We start from the raw sequence: 19382 nt of genomic DNA on the forward strand, positions 1-19382 counted from the left end.
GAAGCAAAAATTTCACACAACACACTGTTTATATAAATCATTCGAGCATTCGAGAATTCGATTTTCTTACTGTTATTATATCGTAATCGATAATCGAAATAGTTATTTGTGAATTTGTGCATATCTTATTTTACTTTTGTGAGGGCTGGAAAGCCATTCAAATCCTTTTCAAAGCAATGGGGACGTTCGACTGATATCACAAAGTGACGTGGTAATGAAGTGTTCACAATTTTTATGTACTCCTCAAATACCTTACAAAAGTACCTACGTTTAATAACACATAAAACAAGAAACAACGAGGTATAAAAAATGTGAATTCAATAAAGAATTCCATTTAATTGAGATTGCAATTTCTCGACTGAACATATTAGAATAGCACTCGTTTGGAATGCACCCACCTGCTCCCGTGCTTCGTCAGAGCACTCATTAATTGACGACTTTTTTCTTGAACAGTTTTATATTTAAAATCTATCGACATTCGCTTCGGGCTTAAGTGTACTATGATTGTCATTCCGATAGAGGCACCCGTCCCGTGCGGACGTGCCCATCGACCACTCGATCGCCCGGTCTTTGTTCGCCCGGCTTTTGTTAGCCCGGCCATTGTTCGCGCGGCCTGTGTTCGTGGTACATCTGCCGACTAAGTGCTCTTCCTGGAAGTTTTTATTTGTTTTGTTTCCTTTTGTTGTTTCTGTGTTCGTGGTACATCTGCCGACAAACTGTTTTCCTGGAAGTGTTTAATTGTTCTGTTTCTTTTTGTTATTTCCGTTTTGTTGTGTTTTTTCTTTGTCCTGTAGTAATCGTGCCGCATCGCCACCTGTGTTCAATAGAACCGCTCAGGTCCGAGAAGTTGGGGCCTCGCCGCAAGGCGAGTGTTTTCAAGACCCGGGGCCGCCCCACCTGGGCACTCAGCGATCATGGACGCTGTATTCGCGGAATTCCTCCGACTTCGCCACCCACAGCTCGCCTCAGAGTTTCTGGCCTTCAAGGCCGATCACACCGCGAGCCCTCTCGTGGACTCCGCCGAGCTCGCTGCTCCTGCGTCGCCTGTACCTGCGTGCAAAGCTTCTGCATCGAGCACCGCAGCCTCCGTCGTGCCTGCCGTTCCCGCGTCGCCTATACTGGCGAGTAAAACTGCTGCGTCGTCCGCCGTGGCCACCGTTCCAGCAGCGCGATCATCCGCAGTCTCCGTCGTGCCCTCCAAAACACCTGCTCGTAGGTCACCTGCGCCCGCCTCCTCGTCCTCCGACTCTGACTCGGAGATGGAGGTCGACCTCGCTCCCGCCTCATCGACGGATGGATTCACCCTGGTACAAAAGGGTAAGAAGCGTGCCGCGGAGTCTCGAGCTCCCGCGGCCGCTAAAATTAGCAAAGCCGCGAACGCGTCGCGCCCCCGCCCTCAGACTCCCGTTGCGCCTCCAGCCCGTGCCACTCCGTCGCCGCGTCCGGTGGCACAAAATAAAACCCAGACCCCTCCCCCGGTAATCCTCCAAGAGAAGGCAGCTTGGGATCGAGTTTCCCTGGCCCTTAAGGCCAAAAATATCAACTTCACGAATGCCCGTAACCTCGCGAACGGCATTCAAATTAAGGTTCGAACACCCGACGACCATAGGGCCCTCTCTTCTTATCTCCGTAAGGAGCGTATAAGTTTCCACACGTATACGCTCCAGGAGGAGCGCGAACTCCGTGCCGTCATACGTGGCATCCCTAAAGAGTTGGATGCCGAGCTAGTCAAGGCCGACCTTCTCGAACAAGGCCTACCGGTTAACTCCGTACACCGCATGCACACAGGTCGCGAAAGGGAGCCATATAACATGGTTCTCGTCGCCCTCCAGCCTACCCCCGAGGGTAAGCAAATATTCAACATCCGAACGGTCTGTAGCCTTTCCGGAATCGCCGTCGAAACCCCACACAAGAAAGGCACACCTAGCCAGTGCCATAACTGCCAATTATACGGGCATTCTTCCCGTAACTGTCACGCGCGCCCACGATGCGTCAAGTGTTTAGGAGATCACGCCACGGCCCTCTGCACTCGCGATCAAAAAACCGCGACGGAACCGCCTAGCTGCGTCCTGTGTCGTACACAGGGTCACCCCGCAAATTACCGCGGATGCCCCCGAGCCCCGAAAATAAATCGCCGCGTCGCCCGCCAAAATCGCCTCCGAGCTTCCGGCCCAGACATCAAAGCCTCGGCACCCTCTGTGTCGCAGGCTAAGCCAGCGTTCGTTCCGGCGCCGGTGCCCAGTGTCTCGGCTTGGGCGAAACCGCTGCCGTACACGAACACGGTTACAACTCCCTCCTCCGCGATTCGTCCCGCCCCCGCAACTCGTCCCTCTCCCGCGACTTGCCCTCCGACCGCGTCCGACAATCTCGCTTTAGCGATCGACTTCTTTCAGTCGATCAACTTTGAGCGCGTTAACGCTTTGGGCGACGCCATTCGCGCTGCCTCCACTGCACAACACTTTATCGCCGTTGTGCAAGAATACGCCGACGTATACGCGTCATTAAATACGTACGTCCTCCCCTCACTCCGCCGGTAATCAATGGCGTATATAAGTAGAATAAAGCCCCTATCCGTAACGATAGGATTTTTTAACGCTTATGGTCTCGCAAATCAACGTGATCAGGTTTCTGACTTTTTGCGTGACCATCAAATTGATATCTTTTTAGTGCAGGAGACCCTACTTAAGCCCGCGCGCCGTGACCCTAAAATCGCGAACTATAACATGGTCAGGAACGACAGGCTCTCTGCTCGTGGTGGTGGTACCGTCATTTACTATAGAAGAGCCCTGCATTGCGTCCCGCTCGATCCTCCCGCGCTCGCTAATATCGAAGCATCAGTGTGCCGAATCTCACTGACGGGACACGCGCCGATCGTTATCGCGTCCGTTTATCTTCCACCGGATAAGATCGTTCTAAGCAGTGATATCGAGGCGCTGCTCGGCATGGGGAGCTCTGTCATTCTGGCGGGCGACCTAAATTGTAAACACATCAGGTGGAACTCACACACCACAACCCCGAATGGCAGGCGGCTTGACGCGTTAGTCGATGATCTCGCCTTCGATATCGTTGCTCCGCTAACACCGACTCACTACCCGCTAAATATCGCGCATCGCCCGGATATACTCGACATAGCGTTATTAAAAAACGTAACTCTGAGCTTACACTCGATCGAAGTAGTTTCAGAGTTAGATTCAGACCACCGTCCCGTCGTTATGAAGCTCGGTCGCGCTCCCGACTCCGTTCCCGTCACGAGGACTGTGGTGGATTGGCACACGCTGGGCATCAGCCTGGCTGAATCTGATCCACCATCGCTCCCGTTTAACCCGGACTCTATCCCGTCTCCTCAGGATACCGCTGAAGCCATAGACATCTTAACGTCACACATCACCTCAACATTAGATAGATCATCGAAACAAGTTGTAGCGGAGGACTTCCTTCACCGCTTCAAATTGTCCGATGATATTAGGGAACTCCTTAGAGCTAAGAACGCCTCGATACGCGCCTACGACAGGTATCCTACCGCGGAAAATCGAATTCGAATGCGTGCCCTACAACGCGACGTAAAGACTCGCATCGCCGAAGTCCGAGATGCCAGATGGTCTGATTTCTTAGAAGGACTCGCGCCCTCCCAAAGGTCTTACTACCGCTTAGCTCGTACTCTCAAATCGGATACGGTAGTAACTATGCCCCCCCTCGTAGGCCCCTCAGGCCGACTCGCGGCGTTTGATGATGACGAAAAAGCAGAGTTGCTGGCCGATACATTGCAAACCCAGTGCACGCCCAGCACTCAATCCGTGGACCCTGTTCATGTAGAATTAGTAGACAGTGAGGTAGAACGCAGAGTCTCCTTGCCACCCTCGGATGCGTTACCACCCGTCACCCCGATGGAAGTTAAAGACTTGATCAAAGAACTACGTCCTCGCAAGGCTCCCGGTTCCGACGGTATATCCAACCGCGTTATTAAACTTCTACCCGTCCAACTCATCGTGATGTTGGCATCTATTTTCAATGCCGCTATGGCGAACTGTATCTTTCCCGCGGTGTGGAAAGAAGCGGACGTTATCGGCATACATAAACCCGGTAAACCAAAAAATCATCCGACGAGCTACCGCCCGATTAGCCTCCTCATGTCTCTAGGCAAACTGTATGAGCGTCTGCTCTACAAACGCCTCAGAGACTTCGTCTCATCCAAGGGCATTCTCATCGATGAACAATTCGGATTCCGTACAAATCACTCATGCGTTCAACAGGTGCACCGCCTCACGGAGCACATTCTTGTGGGGCTTAATCGACCAAAACCGTTATACACGGGAGCTCTCTTCTTCGACGTCGCAAAAGCGTTCGACAAAGTCTGGCACAACGGTTTGATTTTCAAACTATTCAACATGGGTGTGCCGGATAGTCTCGTGCTCATCATACGGGACTTCTTGTCGAACCGCTCTTTTCGATATCGAGTCGAGGGAACCCGCTCCTCCCCACGACCTCTCACAGCTGGAGTCCCGCAAGGCTCTGTCCTTTCACCCCTCCTATTTAGCTTATTCGTTAACGATATTCCCCGGTCGCCGCCGACCCATTTAGCTTTATTCGCCGACGACACGACTGTTTACTATTCCAGTAGAAACAAGTCCCTAATCGCGAAGAAGCTTCAGAGCGCAGCCCTAGCCCTAGGACAGTGGTTCCGAAAATGGCGCATAGACATCAACCCAGCGAAAAGTACTGCGGTGCTGTTTCAGAGGGGAAGCTCCACACGGATTTCCTCCCGTATTAGAAGGAGGAATCTCACACCCCCGATTACTCTCTTTAGTCAATCCATACCCTGGGCCAGGAAGGTCAAGTACCTGGGCGTTACCCTGGATGCATCGATGACATTCCGCCCGCATATAAAATCAGTCCGTGACCGTGCCGCGTTTATTCTCGGTAGACTCTACCCCATGATCTGTAAGCGGAGTAAAATGTCCCTTCGGAACAAGGTGACACTTTACAAAACTTGCATAAGGCCCGTCATGACTTACGCGAGTGTGGTGTTCGCTCACGCGGCCCGCACACACATAGACACCCTTCAATCTCTACAATCCCGCTTTTGCAGGTTAGCCGTCGGAGCTCCGTGGTTCGTGAGGAACGTTGACCTACACGACGACCTGGGCCTCGAATCTATACAGAAATACATGAAGTCAGCGTCGGAACGGTACTTCGATAAGGCTATGCGTCATGATAATCACCTTATCGTAGCCGCCGCTGACTACTCCCCGAATCCTGATCACGCAGGAGCCAGTCACCGTCGACGCCCTAGACACGTCCTTACGGATCCATCAGATCCAATAACCTTTGCATTAGATGCCTTCAGCTCTAATACTAGGGCCAGGCTTAGGGACCCCGGTAACCGTACTCGTCGAACTCGACAAAGAGGTCGACGTGCAACCTAACCCATGCATCAGCCCGCTGAGTTTCTCGCCGGATCTTCTCAGCGGGTCGCGATTCCGATCCGGTAGTAGATTCATTCGCGAAACAATTGCTCTTGAGTTGTTAGGTCTCCTTCGGAGGCGCTCGGGCAGTTGTTAGCAAATCCCACCCCTCTTGGCTGAGCCTTTGCTCGCCCACCTGTCCTGGTGAAACTGGAAAGGCCTCCGGGCCACCAGTAATCGTTCAATCATAAAAAAAAAAAAAAAAAAAAAAAAAACTATGATTGTAATGAAAAATGCGGCAGGGCTTATCGTTTTTATTTTCTTTATTTAAAAGGCAATTTTAGGAATGTTAATTATTGCATAAAAGTCAAAATTGCAAGGAATGCAGCTAGGTTAATAAAGAGTTTCTTCTAAAAAAAAATTCTACGCGTGCAGCTTGGTGCACGTGAAATAATAGAAACTTATTTTGTAGTGTGTGTGTGTGTGCGCTAGTTCTCTTGTAATAAGGAATGTTGTGCGGGTTGCGGGTTTCATTTTTATTAGACGACGTTATTCCTTCACCGTGAAAGTCAATCGTGAACATTTGCTATTATATTTCACTGAAAAAATTAGTACCTGCCCATGCCGGTGGGATTCGAACACCGGTGCATCATTTTATACGGATGCACCGGACATTTTACCCTTCAGGCCACGACGACTTAGTTATAAAATATTTAATATGTTACTACCATCTTCAAGAGCAAAGATAAATTAATAACAATCCATCTAGTGGCCGACACCCGTAAACAGAATGTGTACAAGAGAAACGATCTAGCTCGCTTTCTCCCTCTCTCCACGTCGAGTAGTTCGCGAGACGCTCTGTCTATTCTCTCACTCTCGCTCTTCCTAAATTTTATATTTTCTTTCTAGACGCAACGAATATGTCACGAGTTAAATTATACTCTTAACGCGCCTAAATAGGTTTCACTTCAAAATAAGCAATGAAATGTAGAAACAGCTAATGTGCTATTCGATATTGTTTTGATGTCGACAATCAAATCAAATACTAAATATGTTGTTACTTTCTAAACCTCATCATGTTACTTAGAAAAGCTACGTTATTTATTTGCTGATTAAATCCGTAGAATCAAATAGCTTCATTAACATAAAAATAAAGCGAAATGTGACAAAAGGCCTCTGGGTCTGCGGAGGGACTTCGGTTCCCTCTGTATTTTGTACCGTATGTTCCATGGGGAGTGCTCTGAGGAATTGTTCGAGATGATACCAGCATCTCGTTTTTACCATCGCACCGCCCGCCACCGGAGTAGAGTTCATCCATACTACCTGGAGCCACTGCGGTCATCCACAGTGCGTTTCCAGAGATCTTTTTTGCCACGTACCATCCGGCTATGGAATGAGCTCCCCTCCACGGTGTTTCCCGAGCGCTATGACATGTCCTTCTTCAAACGAGGCTTATGGAGAGTATTAAGCGGTAGGCAGCGGCTTGGCTCTGCCCCTGGCATTGCTGAAGTCCATGGGCGACGGTAGCCACTCACCATCAGGTGGGCCGTATGCCCGTCTGCCTACAAAGGCAATAAAAAAAAAAAAAAAAAAAAAAAAACAGTATCTTAAATGAAGGGAAAGTGTGAAAGTGAATAGTAAAAATTATTTCACTATTAAAACAAATCAACAATACTTACTTATTTTACCACTATACATGAACCACTTGAAAAACATCAGTAGTACCAGCCACATGAAAATGCAGGTTAAAAATACAATTTCAGGTATAAATTGAAAAACTATTAAGTATCGGCGATTCAAGTACCTAGAACAAGTGTTTTTGTTGAATGTAAACAACCATGCACAAATCCGCAGTGCAAAAAAAAAAAAACACATCTGAACAAGATTTCGCGTCGGTTGAGACATTATCTTATATCCAATGCCATAAAAAAAATATGTATAAACAAAAATAATTTTAAAAGCATTAAACTATAAAATACAAGTTTTCCCATATCACTGTGAGCCTTTTGGCAAGGGCCTCCTCTAATCCTTTTTAAAGCGCTTTACCCGAATGAATTTTGTTTCATCCGCCTACGTCAGGAGTCGTAGACAAAGTATTGTTTTGAGGTAGACTTATGATTCGTTTCTTTCAGAAAATAATCAAAATGAAAGAAAAAAAAAACATATATAAATAAGACGAGCTAACGTAAATAAAAGCAATGACTAGAGCCTGATTAATCAATGACGCTAGACTATGTCCGTTGCGTTGACGCAGATGCAAGCATCGATATCTCTACATAATATGGTAAGAACTAAAATTATTTTTTAATCGATTTTATTACATAGATAATACAATATCTTACATAATATTTTAAATATAACCATAATAAGCTCGTCACGGATTTTGCCTACGAAATATTACGGAGGTCTCCTTAATTGATACTTAACTGCGATATTTATTTTTGTATCTTACACCGTAGCGAAAAAAGTATCTTTATATTTTAAAGTTAAGCGGGAAAAGTTGATTTAAAATAATTATATCTTATAGTTTTTTTGTATTTAACCCACTAATTGAACAAGTAATCTAATATGTACAAACAGAAAATCGATAAATCTCTGTTATATATTATAGTAATATTATAATTGTATCGAAGAGTCTACTTGATAATGTTATTATATATTTATATTTTAAATGAGCGCATATCGGGCTGTTAAATATATTATTATGTTCCCTCGCTTATTTAAAGTCAAATGAGACGTGAAGAACTCCATCTGAAGAACAAGAGACTTCTTCTTCAAAAACTGTTGTGTTCGATGTGACGATGCTTACATATCAAAAGATTCTTCACTTCAACGGTAAAATGGCTAATAATTTATAGCAATTCTATTGGCAAACATATACAGTATACATAATGTATTATTTTATTTACATCAAAATAAAGTTTCGCCTAGTATAATTATAGCACTAACTGAGTTGCTCTATAAAGAGAAACCACATTTAAAGCTATTGCTTCACCAGTTTTTAATTTTTTCTATATTTCAATATTCAAAAAATGTTTTAATATTTCTAATGTTCCTTCTTTTTATGTTTCAATATTCAAATTTTATCATTTATGTCACATTTGTAACATATTAACCTCTTTTAAGATTTATGTCATAAATCATAATAATATAGAGGTTACATATATATGCCGATATATTTTTTTTTTAATTGCATAGTACAGTTCAGTATACATAATATTATTGCCTATGATGAAATGTACGCAATTAAAAACATACATCAACTAGTGAATCTTGATAAAGCCACCGAAGTCAAATAAGAAAAGCCGAACTAAAGAAAATTAAACACAGCTGGTATGTGATAAAAATATTCCGCCAAGAACTAGAAATACAAATTGAAATCTTTGACTAAAATCACTGAGGCAATGTCGCTGTTTCCGGTTCATAGTCAATTTTATCTACGAGACATTTTTGTAGCAGAATGAAAAATTTCCGCGAATATTCGATACATTGTAAGTTATTGCTTACATTGCTTAAATATCGAATAAACATCCAGAAAAATATATTATCAAAGACGTCTTCAATTAGTACCTTTTCAACAGAATCTTGAAATAGCAAGATTGTCCGTTTGATAATACGTAAACTATAATGCTTGTTACTCATGAATGTTCTTCTTCTTCTTAGTCGAATACTTCATTGCTGAAGGTCGTGTCCTTGAAAGCCCTTCGTGGCTCTTTGTACCCTCAGCTTCCATTTGCTTCGGTTTTCGGCTTCTCTCAGGGCGTTGGTAACAGAGAGTCCAGTGAGCGCAGTTATCTGATCCGACCAACGGTTTGGTGGCCGGCCGGCGGGTCTTGTCCCCTCTACCTTGCCCACCACAATCAATCTTTCAAGGTTGTCGGGTGGCCGCCGAGCAATATGACCAAAGTAACCAAGAACCTTCTGGTAGCAAATCGTCGACAGTCTCGTTTCTATACGAAGTTGCTCGAGGAATGCTCATGAATGTTAATATACGTCAAATGAAGCAGTTTCTGAGCGCTCGTATATTGTAAGATTGTATTGTCATTGCTTTTGACATTGGCGTGTAGCTCCAACTCTTTTGCTATGTGGGGATTTAAATTGGCTTGTATTTCTTACCGGACCATATTATTATTACACGAGACTAAATTTCTATGATCATTTCTTCAAATTATTTTTTTATTACTTACTACGATATTAAAATTCTACTATTACTAAACCTATTATTGATGTATGTGATATATCACAAAAATGTGAATACATCTAAACTGATAAATTTTCATGACTTTAGTAAATTTTATCACACGTTTTATAATAAAGTTTTTATCATCAAAGTTTTATTTAATATCTTCCTTTACCTTTTATTTCCTATGTTCTATTCCTTTATGTTTTATTTTCTTTATACCTTTACTAACAGACCCGGCCACACGTTGCTGTGGCTAAGGTTTTTGTTTCTAAATAACACGTGGCCGGCTATGCTAATACCAAAAATTAACAAAGTAAGATCAATTGGATTTCACTATATTGCGTTTACTACTAAATAAATTTCACTTATACTTTAGCCTCAGCAACACGTGGTGCTTATGCCATTCAATTGTAGCTTATGTGAAACGTTGGTTTTTTTAGCACAGTGCCATCTATGAGATATTAATGTCTATAAAACTGATATAAGGCGCCATCTGTTTTAGACTTATGAAACTTACAATTAATAACAATAATCAACATAAGAAATCATTTTATCGTTAATTAATAAATATTGTGACCATTAATCGAAATAAAAACCAGCATATGGCATAAGTTAGAACAAAACACATATTAAAAAAAAAAGTTAAAATCGGTTCAGTAGTTTAGGTGTCCATCGCGGACAAACAACGAGACACGTAATTTATATATTATTATATTAAGATTTAATTCTAAATATGAGTTTAGTTGACTTGTCTCATCGTATTTGACAAACGAAGTGTATTTTTTAGGTAATCCAAAGTGAGATTAACAGCTTATACCCAGTTTATTGTTTATATATTACAGCACAATGCGAATCTTTCAAAGAAAATAAAACTGTGAAGACTTACCAATGGTTTACAACGCTCAAATTTAAACCGAATATCATATGAAGGACACCGACAATTATAGAAAACTTCATTTTAATAGAATTTTCATATATTATGTTATTCTTTGCGACCTGAAAACAATTAAATATTATACGCGACAAATGCGTTGAGCGTCAGTTAAAATTTAAAATATGCTCTAGACTCATTGTAAATATGAAGTCGTCATAAAAGTTAGTCTGTTGCAAAACGATTTGTTGCCATAAATAGGGTTGCCAGCCAGGCTACTAATTCATTATTTTATGAACCGCCCGATCTAATTAATCTTCCTTTCACACCGTGAAATAAATTTTAAGTCAAACGTTTGGATTTTCATTCCATCCCACCATGTCAACTACAATAAAAACTCGAGAATAGCTTCACTATAATATATTTTGTTTTGTTTAGAAAATAACGTCAGAATTATAATTTAAACGAAGCTTGAAATATAAGAAAAACGAATATCTTTATCAATTTTCTTTTGGCTCTAGTTATAAACGTTAGATTGTTTAATTACAAAAATAGCTTTTATATTATTTTTGCTCCAAAAAATAATATAAAATGAACAATGAAATCTTCATCGGAAAACGAAGACTAGCGTAGTAATTCTTCACATGTTTGATTTAGAATCAAATGTATATTTATGGATGCACCAATGGTATAGCCTAATTACATTGTAATGCTACAATAGCGTAATGCATCCGAAGTCACGCTACGAGGGAACCTGGAATTCGTTGTACATTTTTTGCCACTTTAATCTGTAATGATGATATCTGAAGTCAGATATCATCATCGGTGACACTATGTCCCTCCATTGTTGTCAATTACTAGTATTGCAGTAGCACGCTGTCTTAATCATAAGCATAAGATCATGCTGCCCACGATGCTCCTTGTCTCAGAATTTGGTTCGTATCACCTATATTCCGTTGAAAAGTAAATTCGTTCATTTGAACCAAACACATGGAATGTTTTTAATTGCACAGTCCACAGGTTTGCTTAATATGAATGACTTAAATGAGTTGTCTAAAAACCAGTACATCCAAAGTGAAATCCCAAAGAAGAGCGACCGTCCGTTTTCGTGGGTTAACAAAGCCAAAACATATGCAAAGCTAAATAAAGGTATCATCACTTGAGTTCAGTGGTGCCCAGTAAACCGTTCAATGCTGATAAGTGTTTCGAAAACAATACGCTTGAGGCTCGGTAAATTTTTTGTTTTACTTATTTCAGTTTGTACTATCGAAAAAGTAAACACAATACATGACAATATTTAAAATAATCGACTGCTTTTTGAGCTCAGGATTTGATATGGTTGTGGAAAAAATTATGAACACGTCATCACTTTAACGTATCAATTATCTACAGTACGATCCTACTATTCCAGAGGTACGGAACCCAGTGTCCGGAGGTTATCCAAGTCCATAAGCACTTGATAGCTACCTCGAGCCACAAGGTCAAAGTGAACGGCATTGAACACGCTATTTGATTATTGGAACGAAGTTCCTTACGGCAGGCTTGGAGGAGATAGGGATTTTGCTGCGCGACCGAACTGATAAAAAAGTGACAGTAAAACCGTAAGAAAAAGTCCTTGGAATAAAACCGTTAAATGAGACGTGCGCAGGCGCGACAGTAGTATACACAAGCGAGTAGTGTATAATACCTTTCTCTTTCTCCTTCTTTCTTTTCGTTCTCTCATCCCTTCTCTCTCTATTTTGTAATTATTTCTATTTCTATGTAATTTTATGTTGTCAAACAAAAATAAAGAGACATATTTTGTTATTTTAATTGATAACTTGAATTACGATTTTTTTTTATTTTACGTAATTTATTATTTCCTAAAATACTGAATTTCCTAAATACTTTCCTGTACTTAAATAAAAACTAATCAGCAAAATTTAACAGACAAATCAAGAAAACCTACATAAAATTGAGCACGATTTTTTTTTGCAAATTGTGTCGATTCTACATTAGCCGAAGGAACTTCGTTCCTACCTGGTGTCCCACGACACCACATCTTTTTTTAAATATGAAATGGTTCCTACCGGCTTTTCAGTAGTCATAAAGACATAATAATGTATTACTTACGCCCCAGACAGGGTCAACGCCCAATAAATAAAGATTTCTCGTTTTCCCTTTCGGGTCTAAATTGAGGACACTTTGTTTAGCTAGGGCTTCTGAAGAGAAGGTATTCACCCAATAAGACGGCATTGGTACTATCGACCTGCCGAAACAATCGTTGTACACAACACCGGAAAAAAAACTGAACATGCCCATCAATAAAATGATATAGCGACCTGAAAAAACACAATTAGTTAAATTCACTCCACCAGGTCGTTCAGATTTTAGAATCATAATATATTTATTTTAATCCTTCTTTTGGTATCCATGAGAAGCCGTAACCACTTACAGTGTGTACGACGTGGTTAAATCTCCTTTTCTCGTGGAATAGTGGCCGTAATGAATGGCGTAGTTACGCCATCTAGTAGGAGTTCCCATAGACACATCCCACTCAGTTTTTTGCCGGATCTTCTCAGTGGCTTGGGATTCCGATTCTGCGAAGCCCTACTCTTGCTAGGACTACTGCTAGCAAATTCTCTCAGTTTGAGCCCGTACGCACATCTACCCATCAGTGCATAGCTGGAATGGCTGCTTAGGCTATCAGAGAATGAATACGTAGGGAAACAAAAGGCAGGAATGGATAAAAAAGTACAATTGTGACATTACCAGAAATCGTAGTACCAGAATCGAAATCGAGTATCTGGTGGGCGAGCATAGGCTCAGCCAGTAGGAGTGGGATATGGAAACAGCTGCCGAGCGTCTCCGAAAGAAACTATTACCGGATCGGAACCGCAATCCACTGAGAAGATCGGGCGAGAAAATCAGTCGGTACATGCTATTGACTAGGTTTCAAATCGGACTCTTCGACGAATTCGACCAATACAGTGACTTGCACTTTAGATGCTACTACCAATAGCTTCCAAAAGCATTCCTTGTGGGAGATAATCGGAAATTGATTCAGAATCATTATATGCGGCGCAAATACCTAAGCACAACTGAGAACGGGCAACGGAAACAGTTCAACAGAAGTTCAAAGTCAAAAGCAATCCGAGTTTCATAAATGACTTGGCCTTATAAGCCACCATCAGCGTTATTACAAAATACATTATAAACGATAATATAAAAAAAAAGTGTTTAAAACTGTTTCTTTCATTCATTAATAACCGAAGTGAACCAAATTCAATCCGTGATCACTAGTCATTTTGAACTTTTTTTTTTTTTTTATTTATTTATTTCTTTTTTTTTTTTTTTTTTTTTTCCACAGGAGAATATCGCCGGATCCCCACCCGCGCGGCAGGTGGGGTATGTGGGAGTTGAACCTCACTAAAAACTCCTGCCGCTCACAACCGGCGCCCTACCTCGGACCGGGCCGGAGCCCAGTCGGGGCTATTGAAACGGCGGGACAGGGTTGACGCAGAGCACATTACATCCATCCCACCGTCCCACGGACGCCGGACCGGTGGCCGCCAGCGACTAGTTCATATTTTCAACCAAACTTTTAACGATAATTTGTTTTTATTATATGGAGAAATTAAATGATAGTAAAACTCAAAAGAATCTGTATAAAATTATCAGCTACGCATCATAATAATTATGTACCTCCGAATATAATGTTCCAAATCTCATTTCTACTTTTCATGGCTATGAACTTTTCCTCGTTTTTAACCATCCAAGTAGAAAACGACAATAATATTAAAGCGTGTCCCATATCACCGAACATCAAAGCAAACAAAAACGGGAAAGATATTATTGTATAAAGAGCTGTAACAAAAAAAAAAGTCTGAGAAGGCGCTTCATTATATTACCAGTAACATCAAACTCTTTGCTTCTACTATTTAATAGCTACACACTATTGAAAGATGGGGAATATTTATATATTTTTACTGGTGGTAGGAACTCTTGTGAGTCCGCGCGGGTAGGTACCCTGCCTATTCCTGCCGCGAAGCAGTAATGCGTTTCGGTTTGAAGGGCGCGGCAGCCGTTGTAACTATACTGAGACTTTAGAACTGATATCTCGAGGTGGGTGGCGCATTTACGTCGTACATGTCTATGGGCTCCAGTAACCACTTAGCACCAGGTGGGCTGTAAGCTCGTCCACCCATCTAAGCAATAAAAAAAAGATGTAGATATTGTATATTCTTGTAATATTAATCTGTAACATTCTTGTCAGATGTGCCATTTGCTAGTTTGCGACAGCTGTACATCCTACCTCTGTTTTTAAAATTTTGTGATGAATGAATGTGTGAATTCTATGAATATGAATCATTCATATGAATCCTAACCACGATAAGTGAGTTTCACTGTCTGTTCTGAGCTCGAAAGCATCTAGCTTATATATATATATATATCTTTTCGTTTTATTTTTTGTGCCTTATTGAGTACAAAAATTGAATAGCAATCAAACTATATTTTGGATGGATCACTGGCTATTAAATAATATTCAGAGTACATACCTAAACAACCGAAAAATTAGAAATCAAATTAATTTAAAAGGTTTTAATATATCCATTTGAAACAAAGATTCATAGCCTTGGTGTGATTAACGCGTGTAAATATTAAATCAATCACGATTGAAAACTTCATTAAGTAAATCTCACCAATTATTATCCTGTCGTGATGGAAAAACGCACAAAAAAGTAAACACGGACTCGAAACGCTAGATACCGAAATTAACAAATACGGAACCCCGACACCGTGGTCCGTTTCGCATACACGAGCAAGATACAAAATCTATATATTAATACGTGAAGCAAAATCTTTGTATCCCTTTTTACGAAAATTGCGCGGACGGAGGAGTATGAAATTTTCCACACTTATAGAGAATATAGAGAAGAAGTGCACAATGCTAATTTTTTTTTTTAAATAATGCATAAAAGATACATTAAATCAATAAAGAAAACATTACACACACTGCATACCATGTATTTGACGCACACACGCATGCATAATGCATACTATTTATTGTCAAACTTTTGTTCTTGACGTCTGTTGTTAATTTGAGAATAAATTAAATATTGTTTGTCTGTATTAATATATTTTTTATAGTGTAGCCTTGGCGAAATTTGTGGTTATAGAAGTATAAAATACAATCATAATAGTGTACAAAGTTACAATTCCAATTAATTATAGTCGAATTTCGACTACTGCGGGACCTCTAGTCTTTGTAAAACGCTATAACTAAATAGAACGCTTGACTTCTATTCGATCGTGATACGCTTCTCTAATATAAAACAGTTATTGTCTATGCTTCCACACAAAATACTAATACAAGCAATAACACTAAACATTCGTTACTAAGTATAACAATAATAAATATCCCGATCTATAGACCGCTACACGGATCACTTGACGGCACGCGCGATAACATTATCCGAAATGTGTTTCATGTTGTAATTTCACGGCTACGTCTGTTGAATTTCGATCATAATAATCTACGTCTGCCATATGCGTATCAACTGGATTACCTGGATTCAGTTCCCTGTACATAGAATCGCCGTAAGCATTGATCAGAACTTGAAAGCCGTGCGTGTATTTGTTCGTACGATTGAACGTGGGCGGCGACATTGAAAACGTAGTTTTAGATATAAATGAGGGCACATTTGTACCGATCGTTTCCTGTAACAACCATATTTTCGTGTACCAAGGAAAATGTTACAACACCAAAAAAAAAATGAACTTCCATTAAAATGAATTGGCTTCGTCGTAACGCGAAACCAACGGGAAATGCGTTCCGAATAACAGATACAACATTAGCTGAAGCATTTCAATACTAAAGAAAGAAAAAAAAAAACAAAGCCTTTCTTATTTTTTGCGTTAATACGTAAATCAGCTCGCGGTCTCCCTGGTGTTTTAGTGGTCAACAGAGCTAACAAAAAGGTATGGTCACCGCACTTTTTTATATACTTTTTTTTTGTCTTTATCGAAAATAAAACTTTCAAGGGAGAGATATGCTCGATTCAATGCCCCCCCTAAACCTATCGAAAGTTATAATAGGATTATTTAAAGTTTATCGAACCTTAATGAGCATAAGACCAATACAATATATTTGTTCGAGTATCTCAAGTATCATTCTACGTTTGCTCCCTCTCCGTTCGTTTATTTAAATAGTATTCTGAACTTACATTATTTGTTACTAAGCTAATTTCTCGAAAAGTCAAGAGTCAAGAGACATTCACGTCTACTTATAACAACTTGAGAGGTATTACTGAATTACCGAGCATTCCACTAAAATGTCTTGAACTCTCATGAGATCGCGTTCCGGTATCCAGCATTGGCCAATTAGACATTTCTTTGTAATGTCCAAGGAGAAAAGGTTCATGGTATGATAAATCGCCTTGGCTTTTTTCACTTGTACAATTCCGTTCTGCCATTGCTTGCCGACAGTCCGTAAGGTTTTGCAGCGAATGTACTTCGATTTACTCAAAATCTACAAAGATATGTTAAATTTACACCATACACAATTTATGACCCCGGGTTTTCCGAATTTTACCCACCTACAATGGTTTTCCGTAGAACATAATGTATGAGAAACAAATGATGATTCACAATCAGATTCGGTCAAATACAATGAAACTGGCAATATCACGCGTGTCAATCGAAGGTCGCAAATTGGGGTATATTTTTATTGCTTAAACATCTAATTTTAGTAGACGTACATTATATTAATTGTCAGTTATCAAAACTCCTTGAGGCGTGTTTTTGTTTATTATTGTTTAAGTGATAACTAGGGTATATTATTATAAAAAGGAATTTTACCGCGGACCCTTTACTTGACAACGATTTTCTCAATTGCATAGACAAATGAAACGTGTGGCTGTTTCGTGCTAGAATTATGACACAGGAATCCAAGTAAACCCACAAAACCTTCCTCCAGTTATATAAAGTTTTTATCTTTAAACTAGGTTTTGCCCGCGACTTCGTCCGCGTGGAATAGTTCACAAATAATGCTTTATTTTCGAACAAATTTGAGTCAGCCAACCTTAACTTATAGACATATGCTGTCGCAGACTTTTTTTTAGATCTTTTAAAGGTGAACAATTCTGTCATACATTATTTTAGCGAAACTTTAACCGTTTCTGCAGCGCACGCAGCGGAAGCTCTCAAAAGGTAAAAGTAACCCCGGTTTTTAAACATTATTTATTGGTGCACCGCTTTTATTGGTCTCAGAGTAATGTTATATAACCTTATAGCCTTCCTCGATAAATAGGCTATCTAACACTGAAATATTTTTTCAAATCGGACCAGTAGTTCCTGAGATTAGCGCGTTCAAACAAACAAAGTCTTCAGCTTTAAATTTCAAGTTGTATTAATTTAAATGAAATTGAACCTCTTCTAAATCGCTCATCCTCGTTTCTAGCTGATTTATCATTTCTAGTCGCTCCTTAGCAGATTCCGGGCACGGGTATGAGTTCACCCGGAAGCCACTAAATATTTTTTCCATTCTCGTGCTAAGCTCTTCGCCCTGGCAGACGGCTAAGAATGCCACTTTCCTAATTTCCATGCCCTGCGGAAAAAAAAAGTTATTACCTACACGAACTCCCCACAAATTATTACGAGCTTTCGTATATTTCAATAAGGAAAAATCATTGCAATTCCATCTAACAAGTTTCCTTTTTATAGTCTAGTTTTAATTTAGTTAATGGACAAATTTAATAGTAGACGTTCTCGGGTAATATTTAATGGAATCGTTTAGATTTTATCCTCCATTACTTATGACTTCATCTCGCTAAGTTATATTTAAGTGCCAGTGGTGGGTAGGGTGTGTTGTGTGCCCGCATGAGTTAGTTAGTACCGCAGGCCTATCTGCTATTCCTAGTCGGGAAATGAGCACGCGTTCCAATGTGTATTGCGGAATATTTAAATTCCATTGTTTGTGTTAATTCCATTGTTTAAATTGACTTGGATGTAATATCTCAAGATCGTGTGTCTACAGTGCAATGGCTGTAACATAATTAAAACTAATCGTTCGGAGAATCCAGAAATCAAACAATTCCTACCAAAACATAGTATTATATCGACGATATGTTGTAGGTAATTAGATAAATCGTCCAGAATACAAAAATAGACAATACTTAGATAATATAGCGTCTTTAGTAAATAAGAAAGAATATGTAGCATTTAGATGGATTTGTGGCGCATTAGGTTCCTTAAATACTGAATAAAATTTCGTCACATCTATCTAGATAAAAATGAATTGCTGTTCGTTAGTCTCGCAAAAACTCGAGAACGGCTGGACCGATTTGGCTAATTTTGGTCTTGAATTACTTGTGGAAGTCCAGAGAAGGTTTAAAAGGTAGATAAATATGAAATTAAATAAAAATAACAATTTTGTTATTCATCTGATGTGTCCTCCGTCGAACGGATTCCTTTTGTTTTTATTTATCGATTGAGGCACTACGAAGTCTGCCGGGTCAGCTAGTAACCGATATATTTCACTACACGAAAATAACACAAAACGTTTTAATTAACTTTTAAATATTGTATCGAGTATTCAATTTGACTTTTGTTCGAATTTCATAAATTCTTATACGTTTATAAAATCACCGAAACGAAATACTGACAAGGTATCGAAAACAATAAAAAAGAACTCCCCACCTTAGGCTGCCTACATGCCTAATTAAAGGTTGCTACATCGTCTTCTGTGCTGAACATTATATACGACGAACTACTCCAACCACAATAACAAGGTAAAATAGAAATTGTATTAAGAGAATCAATTAGCGGTACACGTGTAAATATAATAGCAAGCCAAACTCCCGGTTCAGAAGATTTTCATAAGAACGATCTAGCCACGACAAACTAGACGAACTCACAAATGGAATAAATATCATGTGCCCGATAA

At 40.2% G+C, this 19382-nt stretch overlaps 1 protein-coding gene across 1 annotated transcript in view; it reads right to left on the reverse strand.

Annotated features, from left to right (window-relative positions):
• LOC114246921 (V-type proton ATPase 116 kDa subunit a 1) overlaps positions 1-19382 on the reverse strand; it is a 39353-nt gene that overhangs the window by 13034 nt on the left and 6937 nt on the right. Inside the window, exons 5-11 of the mRNA XM_089730391.1 lie at positions 17868-18044; positions 16755-16967; positions 16006-16156; positions 14141-14302; positions 12569-12777; positions 10472-10581; positions 7082-7206 (exon numbers count right to left, since the gene is read on the reverse strand). Of these exons, the coding sequence (XP_089586517.1) occupies positions 7082-7206; positions 10472-10581; positions 12569-12777; positions 14141-14302; positions 16006-16156; positions 16755-16967; positions 17868-18044 (1147 nt within the window). The remainder of the gene's footprint in view (positions 1-7081; positions 7207-10471; positions 10582-12568; positions 12778-14140; positions 14303-16005; positions 16157-16754; positions 16968-17867; positions 18045-19382) is intronic.

The sequence above is a fragment of the Bombyx mandarina genome, chromosome 01 (assembly GCF_030267445.1).
Source record: "Bombyx mandarina strain Sakado chromosome 01, ASM3026744v2".
Taxonomy (NCBI): domain Eukaryota; kingdom Metazoa; phylum Arthropoda; class Insecta; order Lepidoptera; family Bombycidae; genus Bombyx; species Bombyx mandarina.